The following is a 17,902-nucleotide window of genomic DNA, read 5'->3' on the forward strand; positions in this document are numbered from 1 at the left end:
GGAGAAAACCCTCTGCTCCATTTTTAGCTCCCTGCCACCACACTCATGCAGACCCTGTGTGCATGTGTACGTATACCTATGTGCACATTCGTTAGCGGTCGTGTGTGTGTGTATGTCTCCGAGTGCCCCCCCCCCCCCAACACACACACACACACGCGACTTCCCGGCCCCGTTGTTTTTGCAGGGACTCGTCTTAGCGTGAGGCAGACGGGAGAGAGCGGGAGAGAGCAGGAGAGAGCAGGGGAGAGCAGGAGAGAGCAGGAGAGAGCAGGGGAGAGCAGGAGAGAGCAGGAGAGAGCAGGAGAGAGCAGGGGAGAGCAGGAGAGAGCAGGAGAGACCAGGAGAGAGCAGGGGAGAGCAGGGGAGAGCTGCACCGCGCCAGCCTGCCTGCATGGTGTGTGTGTGCCTGCGTGTGTGTGTGTGTGTGTGTGTGCATGGTGGTAGAGGAAGCCTGAGCTAGAGGAGAGTGCAGACTGTGCTGCAGAGCAGGAGGCCTCTCTCTCTGCATCCCAGGGTTAGCCCGTAGCCCGGCGCTAGCAGACTGGAAACATGGGGGCCCAGAACAGCATTGGACTAGCAGGCCAAGGTAGGCAGAACCGCTGGCTGTGTTCACACAGCGTGGAGCGCTGCTGTCTGTTTAGCTGCGTCAAGCTGGAAGGCAGGCAGGCTGGAGCCCAGATGGTTGGCTGCAGAGTGCAGGGCTGTGGTTGGTAGCTATGGGCTGTGTTTACAGAACAGGTTGAGTTTTCTGTGCGTGTATCTGGGAGGAAGACAGATATACTGTGTGTTTTTGGAGCGCCTGGGTAATCTGTTACTCGTCGTTGTTATTTGGGGGTTGATGTGTTTTGCTGAGAGAAGAACAACGTTTAGCTGTGTTGTGCTATCTATAAATGTGACGCTGTAGGTCACTGGCTAATTTTGGAAAACCAATTTAGCAAGAAGTGTTCGACTACTGCTATTAGTGTTCCCCCGGGTGGTGAGCGCCACTCAATACCCATTCAATTACAAAAGTGATTACTAACATTTAATTGTGAAAATGAGGTGCTCATTAAATGGGATGCGCTGCGTGTGCCATTTATGCTGTGCCTTGTCTGTGCCCGTTTCTCCAGAGAGGACCATGGTGTACAACATGACCCGGCAGGGTGCCGCTGGGATGGGCCGTGTGGAGTGGCTGGTCCCCCTGGTGGTGGTGTCTGCCCTCACCCTCCTCTGCCTCGTCCTGCTGCTGGCTGTGCTGGTCTACTGGAGGTGAGTACTCACCGCTGCACTTAGCTGGCTCCTCTCCTGGCTCCTCTCCTGGCTCCTCTCCTGGCTCCTCTTCAGGCATGAGCCTTGTTTTCCCGCACGGACGTTCCCTGTAGGGACTCCCTGTGTGTGTGTGTGTGTGTGTGTTGGCCCTCCCCAGCACCAGTGGCCTGTGCTCGTCCTCTGCCCTGCCCCACGGTGGGCTAACACCCCAGGGTCACACTGGGCCATCTGCTCCCCTTCACGGCTCCACACCAGAGAAGAGCAACTTCAGATGGGGGGCCGGGGGGGATGGGGGGCCGGGGGGGATGGGGGGCCAGGGGGATGGGGGGCCAGGGGGATGGGGGGCCGGGGGGATGGGGGGCCGGGGGGGATGGGGGGAGGCTGGCCAGGAGGAGGAAATAGCTGTGCTGGTACATGAAGGCATGCAGACACACCACCATACTGCCTCTCTCTCTCTCTCTCTCTCTCTATCCCTATATCTCGTTCTTTCTATCTCTGTCTGTCTCACACACACACACACGTGCGCGCGTACTCGTCAATGACCTAAACTGACAAATCAACACGTGCGTTTCTCTTGGCCCTCACGCATTTATCGTCCACAGTCTTTCGCCGATATAAAAAAGCAACAAATGGAACATTCCACCTCACAAGCCTCATTACTCCCATGACAACACTGGGAATACAGTCCCCATCCAGAGCCATTAAACAGACGCTAATGCCAGCAGCCTCAGTTCAAAGAGCCGGCCCCCACAGAGAGCCATAACCTCCCTGCTCCCTCGGCACGCCCACCCCCTGCGGCTCCAGCGAAGGTCACCCGCCACGAAGAGGTGATTAACCCCTTGTCGGTCGTTGACCCAGGAGGATGGAGTCACCCCAGGACACTGACCCCGGGTCAGCGGAGAGATCAATCCCTAATGGTCGGTGTTAGCATGTCCGGGGCTGCTGGCTGATCCGAAGCCTGTCCCTCAGAGCTAAACCCCACAACCACACCCGAGCCTCTCCACTTGCGGTGGAGCGAGAGCGCAGTAACATGTGTGACCATTAGGGGGCCTGAAAGGAGCACATGGAACATGAAACCTTTTCCCTCCATCTGGGATCCGTTTAACCAGCCTGAGTTTTCATCATCAGAGGAATATAGTCCTGACAGTAGAGGTCGTATCTGACAGGGACTCTGATTAGTCAGGGTCTAGCCTCGACAGTAGCAGAGACTGGGATTACAGCAGCAGGCTGAGGAAGATTAAGCTGGCTGTTTGGGTTGGGTTAGCCCCTAGGCTTAGCTTAACATGTCCTGCCTGGATAACCTGATTGGAGTTAGTGTGCGTGTGCGTGTGTGTGTGTGTGTGTGTGTGTGTGACAGAGATGTTGTTCGATGGTGACAGCCCCTGAACACACTGCCCCATACCCGCAGGGAACCTGTCACTGTAGAGGATCTATTGAGACGCACGCATGAGTGCACACATTCATACACACACACACACACACACCTTCCCCCACACACAAACCATATACACATACAGTCTGTCAGGTAGTGTGGTCTTCGGGGCAGTAGCAGGTGTTATGGTTAAAATGGGGGGAGTGGGGGGGGGGGGGCGTTGTTAGGTAATTCTAATCCTATTGTGGAGCAAAAACCAGGGCTTGACCCCCATGTAACAGTCTACCCCCTCCCCCGCTGTCACCTCATTGGCAGAAAGTGGACATTGAGCTTACCCATGGCCTGTGAATGGTCAGATATCGGTTCAGTCAAGCCTGTTACCAAGGGCAACAAGCCCTCCCTCAGCTACCTTATAGGGAAAGAGAGGGCAGGATCTTCTGTCTCCTCCCTCCTCTCCTCCCCTCCTCCCCTCCTCCCCTCCTCCCCTCGTTGATCTGTCTGGTTCAGTAGCAGCATGCTGAAGCTGCCGGTCAGGGCTGTTCTTACTCTTCTCTACTCTTTCGCTCCTCTCTCCCCTTCTCTAGGATGAACAGCATCTGCTCTCTGCTCTGCATCAAATACAGGTAGGAGTAGAACACGCATTAGCCATGTGCATTGGCTACCATACACACAGGTACACAAACAAACTACAAGTTCAGTAACTACCTACTTACCTGGCTTACAAGTTCACGTACTCATTGAACAAGCTCATAATCAGCATGTAGAGGTAAGGGGAACATTCATACACATACAAACAACATACACATATCACTATAACCCACCTCTGTTCTCCAAACGGACATAGCTTCTGGTTGTGAATGAGAGACAGTTCACTCCTCTGATTGATTTGTTTAACTTCACTGCCCCCCCCCCCCCCCCTTCCAGTCTAAGCGTCGGTTTTCTCTGTGTGGACCTAGATCCATGTTGAGTGTGTTTGTCCGGAGTCTCTGAGGAGCACAAGGTGCCTCACGCTGCCTCTTTAATCGCTGTAGCGCACTGCTGCTAAAATCTCTGACAACAAAGACCAGTGAAACATGACCAAGCAGGCATGTAGCAATGCATGTCTTCGACTGTGTTGAACTCCTGAGGTTTTTTTGCTTAGTCTTGCCGTTTCGGTCTTTTCAAACACACGTCCTTTGAGATATGCCTGCTATGTGTGCCTAGTCTTGTGGATTAGACAAATGCTCTACTTTAAACGCTGAATCGTTCAAAATGGAGGATTCTAAGTGTCACATGTTTATGTGAAGTCTTTAGTCTGCCCCGGACTGAGCAGTGAGTAAGTGAGTCTTTTTGCGAGTCTGTGTGTCTGTTTCCTATCCTGCGTCTCTGAAGGAGTTCAGAGTCCGCCTTGATCCTGTAACGCCTCTCCCTGGCATCTGTGTGTACTTAACAGGGATTGTCACCTGTAGCATCTGCTGTCACAAAACACCAACATGGTTCACTCATCTGATGTTTGGCTGCATATTGTCTCACTCCCTTCCCTGTCTCTCTCTCTCCCTCTCTCTGTCTCTGTCTCTGTGTGTCTCTCTCTGCCTGTCTCACTCTCTCTCTCCCTCTCTCTGTCTGTCTCTCTCTGTCTGTCTCTCTCTCTCACTCTCTCACTCTCTCTCTATATCTCTCTCTCTCTGTCTGTCTCTCTCTCTCTCTCCCTCTCTCTCTGTCTGTCTCTCTCTGTCTCTCTCTCTCACTCTCTAACTCTCTCTCTATATCTCTCTCTCTCTGTCTGTCTCTCTCTCTCTCTGTCTCTCTCTCCCTCTCTCTCTGTCTCTCTCTCTCTCTGTCTCTCCCTCCCTCTCTGTCTCTCTCTCTCTCTCTCAGGAGGTGTTTCCAGACAGCTCATTTCTACGTGGAGGACAGTAATTCGCCCAGAGTGGTGCCCAATGAGAGCATTCCAGTCATCCCTATTCCAGGTAAACGACACCAGTCAGTAGCTTTCATGAACGACGTGCGGTCTGTGCTGGGTAGGTGGTCACCGTTCAGGATTATTCTTACACAGAGGTCAGGGGTCACGAGGGAGGGGCCCTCTGGCTTGCCCTTCTCTGGTTGCAGAGAAGTCCTATAAGCATTAATAATGCACAGTGTTTACACACACCACTCCCTACACACACTCACAGAGCAGCAGACACATGTCACATGAGGGTGAAACTCTCTGTACAGCCACCCATATGGCACACCGCAGAGATTGTCATCATCTGTCATCCTTCTGACTCTTGGAGCTGACATTGACACGTGGATTGATTTATTGAAAGGTGATGACAGATAATAGATTTTGATTGCAGTACATAGACACGTCCTGAGAAGGAAGAAGAAATACCTCGGCTTTTACTTGAAAGGTTTTTATGTGAAGATTTGAAGGGGAATGTGTTGGGTCTTGACAGCAAACAGATGTTGTGTTCGGTATGTGATATTAATACTGTGCAGATGTACTGTACAGTGCAATGAAGGCATTTCTTCTGATGTCAGGATGCCAGTAGCTGCAGGTGAGGTGTGTGTGTGCACACGCTCGCGTGTTTGTGTGTGTGTGTGTGTGTGTGTGTGTGTGTTGGTGAGTGTGAAATCAGTGTTTCCGATAGATGTGCTAGACCTCAGCTGGTTTTGTTTTTCCTGGCATTGACATACAACACAAAAAAAACAGACACACACTCACACATACACACGCACAAACACACACACGCACTCACACACACACACACACACACACACTCATGAGAGGCATGAAGATTGATCCTGTCTTGCATGCCCAACATAGTCCTTTAGTTCCAAGATCCTGCCTTGAGCTTTCAAAACAGTTTGGACTGCCTATCACAATGGACAATGTCCACAGCACATTGAGCTGTGGCTAATATGCCTACCTATATAAGCTGGCAAACCCTACCCCTAACCCTTTATAAGCTGGTGCCAGGCAGTCATGGCACAGCTCAGAGGCAAAGACAGTTTGTCTTCCTTCTAGAAAATTCTTTTTTTTTTTGCTGGCTTGAATACCAGTTCCAAAGTTTGGGAAAATAACTCGCAGAAACATGGCATCAGAGAGTGTGCAAGAAATGAGTGTTTAGCTCTTTCAGTCATTGTGATAGAGAATAGTTTGGAGTTTCATTTTGACACGTAGAGAAAGTTAACGAGCACTAAGGTGTGAGGTAAACATTCATACTTATGTCCAGTGAAATGATGGACGAAAAGAGGGCCGTTAAGGCTGGGTTAGCCTGTCTGTGTCTGACTCAATCACAGGAAATGCATCATTGACAGAACTGTCCTATCAGACCTCACCGTCACTGGGACTGACTCATACAGGGCTGGCAATCGCCCGTGTCTTTCACACGCTGCCCAGTTAGTTTCTCTCTCAAAAAAAAATAATATTCCATGTGTTGTTTAAAAGCAGCCTTGAAAGCTGAGATGAACTTTGGAAGTGTGTTTGTGTTTACTCCCACTCAAACTTGCGTGGCGCTGTGAAGAGACAGCATGGGTCGCTGCAGAGAGCGTCGTCAGACCGTGACAGTGTGACAGAGGGGAGGCAGGGTAGGAAGGGTGGGCTGGGATGCCGGTGCAGCAGACTCCGTGTTGTGGCCAGGGAGCAGGGAGCAGAGAGCAGTGTGGAAGAGGACCCACCGTGACGAGAGAACCACCGTAGTCTTATAGGATCATAATGACTGACCTGCTGTTAGCGCTGCTAACTGTCTCGACTGCCAGGCACACTTAACACCCCCACCTCCCTAACCTAAGCCTCTTTGCGGCCTCCCTCTGGGGACACATTAGAGCTTCACACACACCGCTTACAGTGGCCGTCTGGAAAGGTCCTATTATCTTGTCTCGAGACGGCGTTTTTTCCTCGTTTCGTCCTGCTCCATTTTACATGAGACTGCTTTTGATATCTGTAACCTTCTTTTTATCCTCTGTAAACGGCGTTTACAGTTAAGGAGAGGATTTGTGGTATTTGCATAAATATGCATATCTCAGTATGTTTGAGTGTTAATTTTTTATGGGGAAAGCACAGAGGGAGGTAAAGTTATTTGACCGTTTTTTTAGTCTAAGATTAAATTAACATTTCATATCAAGTTTCACAAGTAAAGTATCCGAGACAAAAGTTTTTTTGTTGTTTCCAGGTCTCTTTTGTTGGCTTTAGATGTGTGTGTGTGTGTGTGTGTTTGTGTGTGTGTGTGTGTATTAGTGGTGCCTGTACATGTATATATACTTCTCAGTCTTCAGAGGGACCATTTAACCATCTCACTAAGTGAGCGTTTAGCAGGACTCCCACAGGCACTGTTGGGACAGAACATTCACAAAGACCCGATTCATATTTCTCCATTACCACAGACACCATTATCCTGAGAAAGCTGATAATAAAATCTCCCCTGCTATTTTTACCTCTTTTTTGGTTGAGAAAATGGATGAGCATGAGCAGATTGAGTTTGAATGGTTCACAGCCTGTGGTGGCGATGAAAGCTGTGAACCCAGACCACCTGTGATATAGGGAACATCAGCTGAAGCACATGAATAAGACCCATCTTTGTCTGGGATAAATGTTAAAGATCGTACGAGTCTTGGGGGCCAGACGTTCAGATCCCTAAGCCTTTTTGATTTGAATAGAAATCTCCCTATTCTCTCTGTCGGCGTTGTGTTCATCTGTATCCATTGCTCTTTGAAGAAAGAGTGTTTGATTGAATAAAAAAAAAAGATGAGAGAAGTGTTCATTTAACAGTTCCCTTGTATTCTTCCAGAATGTGTCTGACTGATGGTCTGTCTGTCTGTCTGTGGCTGCTGTGTTTTCCTTAACAGACGACATGGAAGCCATCCCAGTCAAACAGTTCATCAAGCACATCTCAGAGCTGTATTCTAACAACCAACACGGCTTCTCGGGGGACTTTGAGGTAAGAGAATGTTCTGACTCACCACTCTGCTCTATGATGTCACACCACCCAAGTGTTTATAACGGGGCAACTGTGGATTAGAGTGAAAGGTGTGATGGATGATGGGTGTGAGAGTGTGTGTGTGTGTGTGTGTTTGCGTGTCCCATACAGACACGTGGTCCATTTAGGGTTTCTATAGTTCAGCTAATGGCCTAGAGCAGATGTTGTGGGAAAGGCCTTTTTGCTGATTTAGACTAGTTTAGACTGCTCCTGGCAACACAGAGTAGACACTGTCACACTTACACGACACACTTTTCTCAAACATTTCCACCCACGCACACACTTACCCACATGCACACCGCGCCCACACATTCTGTTTAATATTTATAAATATTAGCCCCACCTGTCCATAGCTCAGTACCTGTGGATATGTAAAACAAGCAGCTGAAGGCGTTGCTATTGATCTCCAGATATCTCTGTGAGCCTGACTGAAAGCCCTGAGGCGGAGCAGTGGGTTTGATGTTTCACCGTTTCAACTGAGCCTCAGTCCTCAGAGGGACAGGTCGAGGGGAGAAACCTAATGAGCGAGTTTACGGGAGGAATTGGGTCTGTATGCTGCAGACCCACCGTGTCGAATGTGCTGTTGTCTCTCTGGAGCTGCCTGCCCCCTCTCTCCTGCACCAGATCTTGTCACAACAATTGTTCCTTCCCTTGGAAAACGTCTCCGAATTGCCTAGTAACCCTTGCCCCACTGAAAGAGGTGTGTGTGTGTGTGTGTGTGTGGGGGGGGGGGCAGCTACTGGGGGTACTGTTATCTGCTGTGTCCTATTAATGAGTTCCCTCATAAAGATGGAGCAGAACACACACACACACACTCTAACCCCGCTTTATTGTTCAAAGGCTAGCTTGATGGACATTGGGAAGTGGATTTAGGGGGCCCCTCTCCTCTCCCCATGGAAAGGCCTTGCATGCCCCCCCCCCCCCCACCCTGCTCTTTATGCCTGCCCAGAATGGGGACAGCAGGGTGGGGGAAGGCAGTGGAGCGCAGTCCCTCTTGGCTGGAGATCCCCTGGAGCCTCCACTAGGGCTTTGTCCAGCCTGGCCACACACCAGCGTGGGTAGGGTGCATAAAGAGAGCAGAGCAGAGGAGAGAGGGAGGGAGGGAGGCTGGGTGAGGGGTTTGGCTGGGACGGTTGCTTGGTGTTGTGAACAGGCAGGGTATGTGAAGGGCGAAGACCGCTAAGAACAGCCAGCGCATACAGATGGAGGGACTGAGAGAAATTCTCAAGTTCTGTCTATTTTTTATAGGTAATGATTGATTGAACCTGGCACACTATGGAGGGCAATGTGCACTCATTCAGAGCACAGTAAATAAAACATTGTTCTTGGTTGTGGTATATGAAAACTGCTGTAAGGGAGTAGGCAGGGAACACATTCAGGGAGCCTCTCTCAGACTGGTTCGGCAGGTTAGCCAGGGTAACGTGGTTATGGAGGCTTTTCAACCACCACACCTATTCTGTCCAACCGGGGTGTCACATAGGGGTTTCTGAGACATAATGCTGGACAGAATACCGCTCTGGCAACAACAGCACCTCCCAGGCCCTTTCCTCACCCTCCCAACCTGCACACACCCTCCCAACCTCCACACACACTCTCCCAACCTCCACACACCCTCCCAACCTCCACACACCCTCCCAACCTCCACACACCCTCCCAACCTCCACACACACCCTCCCAACCTCCACACACCCTCTCAACCTCCACACACCCTCCCAACCTCCACACACCCTCCCAACCTCCACACACAGCCTGCCAATATCCACCCGCAGAAGGGCCCCCAGTGGCCCCAGTGTGCCCAGAATAAGTCAGTATTTCAGTTGGTCTCATGAGCCTGTCAACCTGTAAATCTTTATAGGAAATGACTGGGGGGTTAATGCCAAATTGGGAGCTGTATCACTTCCCTCTCACGCTGCTATATAAACCAACAGTTGCTGTGGTTTGTTATAATGAGATGCTGGCAACATTTGCTCCGGTTTGTAGCAGCGTGCAAAAGCAAGCTTGTTATTACATTATTTACGTGAAGACGCTTTATAATAATCTATACACTGAGCTACGTTCAGTAAACACGGATGTACTTTCACAAAGTGCTGTTGTACTCAAGAGTATGGACCGTGTTCTGCTGTGTTTGCCTTCAGAGTCGATGAAGCTTCAGAGAGTTGGTGTGACTAATACGAGTTAAGTGAGTGACGCCGAGCCCAGGGAGACTAGCGTGATTGGGGATGTGACAGTGCCATGGAGGAGAGCGTGACATTCCCACTTGAAACGAGAGGTCTGGCTCGAGAGGGAGAGGGGGAGAGAGAGGGGGAGAGAGAGGGGGAGAGAGAGGGGGAGAGAGAGGGGGAGAGAGAGGGGGAGAGAGAGGGGGAGAGAGAGGGGCAGAGAGAGAGGGGCAGAGAGAGAGAGTGGGCAGCACAGCTGTTCTGTGGGCTGGAGGATGCAAACAGGATGTACCTCAGGCAGCTGGCAGTGTAGGCATGTCCTCTCTTCATCCTGCCCTCTGGGCCAGGAGAAGAGCATGGCATGGCATGAGACCGTACACACACACACGATGTACGCACTTGGTCTTTCATAGACACACACAAACACACGGACGTAGCCGCTCTCTCACACACACACACACACACGCTGGCACGCACTCGCTTACACACAAACACAGCCACTTTCACACGCACCGGGCGTTCCGAAACGTGACCAACGCGCTTGTGTATTTCCCGAATGCAGTCACGAGTGACATTTCCTCCGTGTTCTTCTCCGGCTGTGTGTCTCCTCAACAGGAAGTGCAGCGATGCACGGCGGACATGAAGATCACGTCGGAGCATTCCAATCACCCCGACAACAAGCACAAGAACAGATACATCAACATCATGGCCTGTGAGTGCTCCTGTGCGGTGGCACCTCACGCGCCCAACGCTGACAGCCTGTCACAGTGCCGAGCTGGCGCCTCATGTCACTCGGGTCCTGCCTGACACAGCTCCGCTGTCACCGCACACCGCTCGCCGGCTTCTGATGTGACACACACACACGCTCACTCATACGCGCACACGCTCGCTGACAAACGCATGCTCCGACACCTGCACAGGTGCACGCACGCACACACACACCCTGAATGTCTCCCTGTCTTTTTCCCAGATGACCACAGTCGTGTTAAGCTGCGGCCTCTTGCTGGGAAGGACTCCAAGCACAGTGACTACATCAACGCCAATTACGTGGATGTGAGTTTTGAAGCGTGGCAAACTACTTCAGCCCATCTGTCAGTGTTTACGTGTGTGTGTGGGTGTTTACATGGGTGCATGTGGGTTTGTGTGTCGGTCTGTGTATGTGTGTCAGTGTTTGTGTGTGTGTGTGTTTACATGGGTGTGTGTGAGTTTGTGTGTAGGTATGTGTGTCAGTGTTTATGTGTGTGTGTTTTTGGGTGGCCGTATGGAGAGGAAGTGGTTTGATCTGGGCTCACGTCTCTGTGCTCACCAGGGCTACAACAAGCCCAAGGCCTACATCGCGGCCCAGGGACCACTCAAGTCCACGTTTGAGGACTTCTGGAGGATGGTGTGGGAGCAGAACACAGGCATCATCGTCATGATCACCAACCTGGTGGAGAAAGGCAGGGTGGGTTCCTCCTCCCCACTACACACACACACACACACACACACCCTCTCACACTTGCAGATAGATTGAAAGAGATGGAGATCCGTCAGATCTAGTTCTCCTGGGTTCCCCAGGTGCTGAGCGTGTGTGCCCTTGTCTGTTTGTGCCCCCGCAGAGGAAATGTGACCAGTACTGGCCCACAGAAAACAGCGAGGAGTATGGAAACATTGTGGTGACGCTCAAGACCACCAAAGTGCACGCCTGTTACACGCAACGACGATTCACCGTGCGCAACACGAAAGTAAAAAAGGTGACTTTTTTACTCCAGAAGTGTTCAAGTTGTCTAAGTGTACACTGCACGTTAGGATACAACCCGTAACCTATAATCACATATTTGCCAGTTCTCACCTACTTTTCCTCCAACAAATGTTACCTCTTCCATCAACCCACTTCTCAACTACGTGTAAACACCCCCTTCTCCCCCACTTCCTCTCCTCCTCCCCCTCCTGCAGGGGCAGAAGGGGCACGCTAAGGGCCGTCAGAGTGAACGGACGGTGGTCCAGTACCACTACACCCAGTGGCCTGACATGGGGGTCCCTGAGTACACCCTGCCCGTCCTCACCTTCGTGCGCAGGTCGTCCGCCGCCCAGACCCCCGACATGGGGCCCATGCTGGTCCACTGCAGGTAGCCACGCCTCTAAGCTCCCCTGGTGCATGTTCAGTCAGGCCACCACTGTCGTATTTGACAAGCCATATTGAACGTGTTCTTGTATTATCAGCAAGGCTGTGCTGTAAAGTGCACTCTACGGTAGGCACTTTTACAGCAGTGCAGGCTGGGAAATGGGCTGTAATTGTCCAGTGAAAGTTCCTCCCTGGATAATGAGAGTAATGGTCTCTAATGTCATGTGTCCCGCACTGTTAGATAACGACCTTTCACAGGGCGGGCCCGCTGTGTCTCCACACTCAATTATACTGCACTGCCAGCCTGCCACACACACCACCCACCCAGTAATGAGACTCCTGACCACACACACACCGCTCCTCTCTCTCTCACACACACATTTAGCTCATTATGGCATCTCAGACCAGAATCCTTAGAACACACACACACGCGCGCGCGCGCGCACACACAGTCTCACAACAACCTTCTCCTCATCCGCACATTTCTTCCAGCATCCCTCATTACAGTACTCATGACCTGGGTCGATCCCCTCGCTATCATGGTCGGTGCTGTGGACCTGCCTCTGCTCTGCTGGACCTCCACACGTTTTCCTTAATAAGCCTCTCCACTTCCTCTCCTCTCATTACCTGAGCCCACATGCAGGGAGCCTTGAAATGAGGAGAGGGGAGACGGCAGGGCAGTCGAAGCTAGGGGTCACAAGCTGCTTTTGTAAAGAGACTTAACTCCTGTGACCTTTTCTGTAGACATTAGATCGTGTTCGAGAAGGTGTCTCTATTCTGGTCTTCAAGGATCGCCGTGTCACCAGTTTGTGGTTTCAGTGTATTAATTGGGGCTTTGGCATGTGTGTGTGTGTGTGTGTGTGTGTGTGTGTTCTTTCTGCAGTGCGGGCGTTGGTCGTACAGGGACGTACATTGTCATAGACAGCATGTTGCAGCAGATACAAGACAAGAGCACAGTTAACGTCTTGGGGTTCCTCAAACACATCCGGACGCAGCGGAACTACCTGGTGCAGACTGAGGTGGGTCGTGATCTGGGTGTGGCGGTGAGAGAATTTGTTTTTGAGGAAATGTCTCCCGTCATCTAAGAGAAACGTCAAATAATATTTCCTCTTCAGACTCCAGCGTTCACATTGTCATTTGAAGGTACTGTGATTGAAGTCAAACAAAGAATTTCTTCAGAGCTGCTCCCCTCTGTGTAGAGTGTATGCTTGCTTCCAAATGCCTTATCTGGCTACTGCAGCTGTGTTTGAACCTGTTAAATCCCTCCCTCTTTGTAAATAAAGTAAAGGCTTCATTCGTCACACCACCGGTGTGGGCCTTCACCAAAATCTCCATTGTACATCATTCCCTTCTTTTAAAATGGCACATATTTTCAATATGCACCAGGTAAAGTTTTTTTTAAATAAATATTGTCCATAAAATGGCACGTATTTCCTATATGAACCAGGTTCATAGACATTGTTTTGTCTGTGTGTGTGTGTGTGTTTCTATCGGTGTGTCACTGCTGTGTCTTGGACCGGAGCTGTATGTCTGACCTCCGTGTTGGTTGGCTTGCAGGAGCAGTACATCTTCATCCACGATGCCTTGATGGAGGCCACCATGGGCAGGGAGACGGAGGTGGCGTGCGGCCAGCTCCACAGCTACGTCAACAGCATCCTCACGCCAGGCCTCGGAGGCCGGACACGTCTAGAGAAGCAGTTCAAGGTCAGGGCGGCTCTCTCACGCTGGAAGACTGTTGCTCTCCAGTTCGCGCACTCACAGCACAGCCTCCATCCATCTTCGCTCGAGACCTGGATCTGGATCTGTAGCTCCACCCCACCCCCTGCTTTTCCCTCTCTTTTCCTCTGTTCTCCTCCAGCATTCCGCTTCTCTCTCTCCCATCTGCCATCTCTCTCCTCTTCTCCTCCTCTCCTCCTCCCCTGTTCCTTGTCTCCTTGTTTTTCTGCCAGACGAGACCTCAGGGTTATATCTCTTTCTAACTCATCTCCTCCTAGAAGTCCGTCTCTTCCACAAAGTCTCCATTCATCTCCTTGGGGCCCAGCAGAGGAAGAGAAGTGTAATTAGAATAGAAATTAATTTAGTAGAAGAGTACTTCTCTTCCCAGGGCTGTCTTTAACCATGCCACTCACTTTTGCCTGTTGCCACAGCGACGTGTCCTCCAATCACGGCGGGGGGTCTGGGTTGTCGTCGAGGTTCGACAACAGGGAGGGATTGTGTGTCTCTTATTATTCTATTACGCTGACTGCGTCATTAGGCCCAAAGTTGAGGTAGATTGAGTCTGCTCCTGCAAAACAATGGCTGCCATTGTGATTTTAATGCAATTAGACTCCAAGACGGGATTTAAAGTTAATAATTTTTGGTGGAAGAGTATTTCTTTTGTTTCTCCGTAGTGCCATTTATGAGTTACAATAGTAGATTGATTGGAACCTCTTTATTTTTTATATATAAACTTAATCATTTTGTGTGTAAGGTGTAATCTTCATACATTTAACACTTTTTTGAATTATGTTAATTTTGCTATACTTTTTCTTCCTAGTCTTTGAAATTCTCTTTTAGTCCCAGAAAATATCAGGCCTGTTTTAGTGTTTGTACTGAAGGGTGTGGTCAAATATCTTGTGGATTGTATTCCAATGGTCCGCACACGCACAGTATCTTGACGAATTTGGGATGGTTTTCTTAGCTGACGAGAGCAATAGATGAGTTGTCATGTCTTTGTAACATCCATCTGTCCCCGTACACAGTTGGTGACCCAGTGCAACACCAGGTTTGTGGAGTGTTTCAGCGCCCAGAAGGACTGCAACAAGGAGAAGAACCGCAACTCGTCTGTGGTGCCTTGTAAGTGCTCGTTTTGACGGCTCGCGTACATCACTTTGTCATAACACCAGCCAGCCACATAGAAGCACCAACGCGCACACACGTCTAGACAGTGGCCAATCTCTTGTTGACCATGGTCCACCTTAGTCATTCATCCACTGCCCATGTTTAGGATCATTCTCCAACAGTAACATTCTCAGGCCACCTGGTTGAGTTCCAAAATGTCATTTTATGCGTCTTTGTCAGCCTATGCTAACGTGCTCCTCAACTGTGATTGGTTCTCCCTCTGACTCGACACCCATCTCCCGTCTTCTCTGTGTTCCTCTCGACAGCGGAGAGAGCGAGGGTTGGGCTGGCTCCTTTGCCTGGCATGAAAGGCACCGATTACATCAATGCTTCTTACATAATGGTGAGCCGCCACTCTGTTCCGCTGTCAGTCATTCTCTGGTGTCCCAGGGCCTCACTCTGCCCGGCGCACCAGTTTACCCAACGATAGCCGCAATAACAATGTTGTGTTACAGTATGGTCCAGAGCTTTCTGTATCTGCTGAATGTTTTGATTATTCAGTATTTTTGTGGTTATTGCATTAGGTTTTAATATCATTTTAATGAATTGTATTCATCTATTCTAAACAAACCATTGCACGCTCTTCAGTCTACTGTAAGAACGCTGAAGGGCTTGGCACTTGTTTGAGAATCCATATATTATCCTTAACTTGGAATAATCCAGACAAGCATGTTGAGAGGGACGTTGGATTGAAACCTCACTTATTTTCCTCTGTAACCATAACATGGCCCTTGCTTGAATCTATGGACTCTATTGCAACATCACAGGGCTACTACAGGAGCAACGAATTCATCATTACCCAGCATCCTTTGCCTCACACGACCAAGGACTTCTGGAGGATGATCTGGGACCACAACGCCCAGATCATTATCATGCTACCTGACAACCAGGGACTGGTGGGTAACACACACACACACACACAGTATACTCACATGCACACTTACATTCGCACACCCACAGGCACACATTTATTATGATCCTTCACAGGCCTGCTGTAACACTAAGTTTAAAGTTTCCTATCCTTGGCCCAAGACTTAAATAGAAAGCACTATTTGGGCGAGAGACAGGCAGCTGTGGCAGTCACCATCTCCTCCTCTCTCATCACTTTCAGGTTTTTTTTAGTCCATCTGTGATTTCCCATAGCGACTACAAATTCCCAGTGATACCCCAGTCCCTTTCACAGTTTGATGTTGTTGTGAGCGTCGGTGCTTTGCTTCGTGTAAACTGTGTGACGCCGCTTCGAAAATAGACTAGATGACGCATCGTCTTGCCTCCTCTATCCTCTCATCTACCTCCTCTCATCTGATTTACATCGCTCCATCTCTAGGCGGAGGATGAGTTTGTGTACTGGCCTAGTCGAGAGGAGGCCATGAACTGTGAGGCCTTCACCGTAACCCTCATCAGTAAAGACCGACTGTGTCTCTCCAACGAGGAGCAGATCATCATCCACGACTTCATTCTGGAGGCCACACAGGTAAACTGACTTAATCCTGGAGGCCACACAGGTAAACTGACTTAACCCTGGGGGCCACGCAGGTTGGTGTGAAGGGTTTGGAATACCAGTAAGTGCATGCTTACAGGAGCCAAGGATGCACTGTGCCTATGCGATTTGATGTCGTTATGTACTTCAAAATATGCATTTGATTCATTTTTTTCCCCTCTCTCTCCCTCCCTCTCAGGATGACTACGTGTTGGAGGTTCGTCATTTCCAGTGTCCCAAGTGGCCCAACCCCAATGCTCCCATGAGCAGCACCTTTGAGCTCATCAACGTCATCAAAGAGGAAGCCCTCACCAGAGATGGACCTACCATAGTGCACGACGAGTAAGTGACACCTACTGTCTCACTCCACCTGGATACTTGTAGCCCAGTGGGTGTTCTCCCCTGATATATCATCGCTTAGGCTTCAATCGTGAAATGAATTGTAGATTGTAATAAAGAGATGTGACAAAATAGACAATTGTCTATTAAAGCTATCTTAAGTTAAGCTTCTTAAGTTAAGCTATCTCTTTTACTCACACACATATACATACATACATACACACACACAGCTAAGAGGATAACATGCTCAATATTTTTATAGTCAAACTTGCAACAACCTAAGATACTGGAAATATGGTCCAATTAAGATTAATGAATGTCTTTTAGTTGTGACAGACTTCAGCAACATGAAACAATACACAACCACCAACCACACAGCTTCAGTCTGGTTTAAGTATTAGCATAATGAAGATTGCTTGTCTCTCATCCCTGTTAAGACTAATTGAGCAATTCAGTTAACTGAACACTGCAATGGAAACCCCCCCCCCTATAGAGGTCTCAGTTAGACGGTTGTTGTAATTGTGAGCATATTCATTAGCCAGCGAGACGTGGTTGTTAGGCAGTGCATGTCTATGGCACTTGACATTGCTGCTAATAGCAGTGGAAATCTGTTCATTGTGAACATCCGCATGCTAAAAGGAGCAGAACCTCTCCTGTCATCCCTGGCTGAATTCACTTGCTAATCTGTCTTTAGTCTTCATTGTGACATTCAGTTTCTCCCAGGGTCCTACACTCCTGTGTTGACCCGCTGTCAAGGGAAGCCGAGCATTGTGGATTTATAGACAACCTTGGTGACCAATGGGACAGCCAAGGAGATGGGGCATGGCCACTGAACTTTATATATACAAACATTGCTATTGAAACCCGAAACGGCGTATATTGATCACAAGTTCTCCCTATGCTCTGTTAGAGCGAGTCCCGGAGAGTGTGTATTCTCTCCTGTCTCGGGGTGTGTCAGGGGGGGTGTTTAGTGTAGGTGTCAGATGGTCCGATGGGGGGTCAGATGACTGAGCGGACTGAATCCGGCTATGAATCAGAAGGTTGCCGGTACGATTCCCAGGCTGTGCAAAATGACGTTGTGTCCATGGGCAAGGCACTTCACCCTACTTGCCTCGGGGGGAATGTCCCTGTACTTACTGTAAGTCCCTCTGGATAAGAGCGTCTGCTAAATGACTACATGTAATGACCCCACTGTGTGCTTGTGCAGGTTCGGGGCCGTGTCGGCGGGGACTCTGTGCGCCCTCACCACCCTGTCCCAGCAGCTGGAGAGCGAGGGGGCCGTAGACGTCTATCAGGTGGCCAAGATGATCAACCTCATGAGGCCTGGTGTCTTCACTGACCTGGTGAGTTTGGGATATTTCAAGGCTGTTGGTGGTGAAA

The 17,902-nt window shown here is 49.8% G+C and overlaps 1 protein-coding gene across 3 annotated transcripts in view; it reads left to right on the forward strand.

The window, feature by feature from the left end:
- Positions 1-17,902, forward strand: part of ptprga (protein tyrosine phosphatase receptor type Ga) — a 158,502-nt gene that overhangs the window by 137,953 nt on the left and 2,647 nt on the right. For 2 of the 3 annotated variants that reach the window (XM_084705265.1, XM_084705266.1), the window contains 16 exons: positions 1,110-1,248; positions 4,478-4,569; positions 7,430-7,521; positions 10,335-10,431; positions 10,690-10,772; positions 11,029-11,163; positions 11,318-11,452; positions 11,655-11,827; positions 12,707-12,842; positions 13,381-13,527; positions 14,565-14,658; positions 14,970-15,046; positions 15,471-15,599; positions 16,031-16,177; positions 16,383-16,525; positions 17,730-17,865. In XM_084705265.1, coding sequence (XP_084561391.1) covers positions 1,110-1,248; positions 4,478-4,569; positions 7,430-7,521; positions 10,335-10,431; positions 10,690-10,772; positions 11,029-11,163; positions 11,318-11,452; positions 11,655-11,827; positions 12,707-12,842; positions 13,381-13,527; positions 14,565-14,658; positions 14,970-15,046; positions 15,471-15,599; positions 16,031-16,177; positions 16,383-16,525; positions 17,730-17,865 — 1,955 coding nt within the window. Of the gene's footprint in view, positions 1-1,109; positions 1,249-3,204; positions 3,244-4,477; positions 4,570-7,429; positions 7,522-10,334; positions 10,432-10,689; positions 10,773-11,028; positions 11,164-11,317; positions 11,453-11,654; positions 11,828-12,706; positions 12,843-13,380; positions 13,528-14,564; positions 14,659-14,969; positions 15,047-15,470; positions 15,600-16,030; positions 16,178-16,382; positions 16,526-17,729; positions 17,866-17,902 lie in introns of all 3 variants that reach the window. The other variant, XM_084705264.1, reaches the window with a different exon arrangement.

The sequence above is a fragment of the Hypomesus nipponensis genome, chromosome 9, assembly GCF_054491055.1.
Source record: "Hypomesus nipponensis isolate SF chromosome 9, ASM5449105v1, whole genome shotgun sequence".
NCBI lineage: Eukaryota > Metazoa > Chordata > Actinopteri > Osmeriformes > Osmeridae > Hypomesus > Hypomesus nipponensis.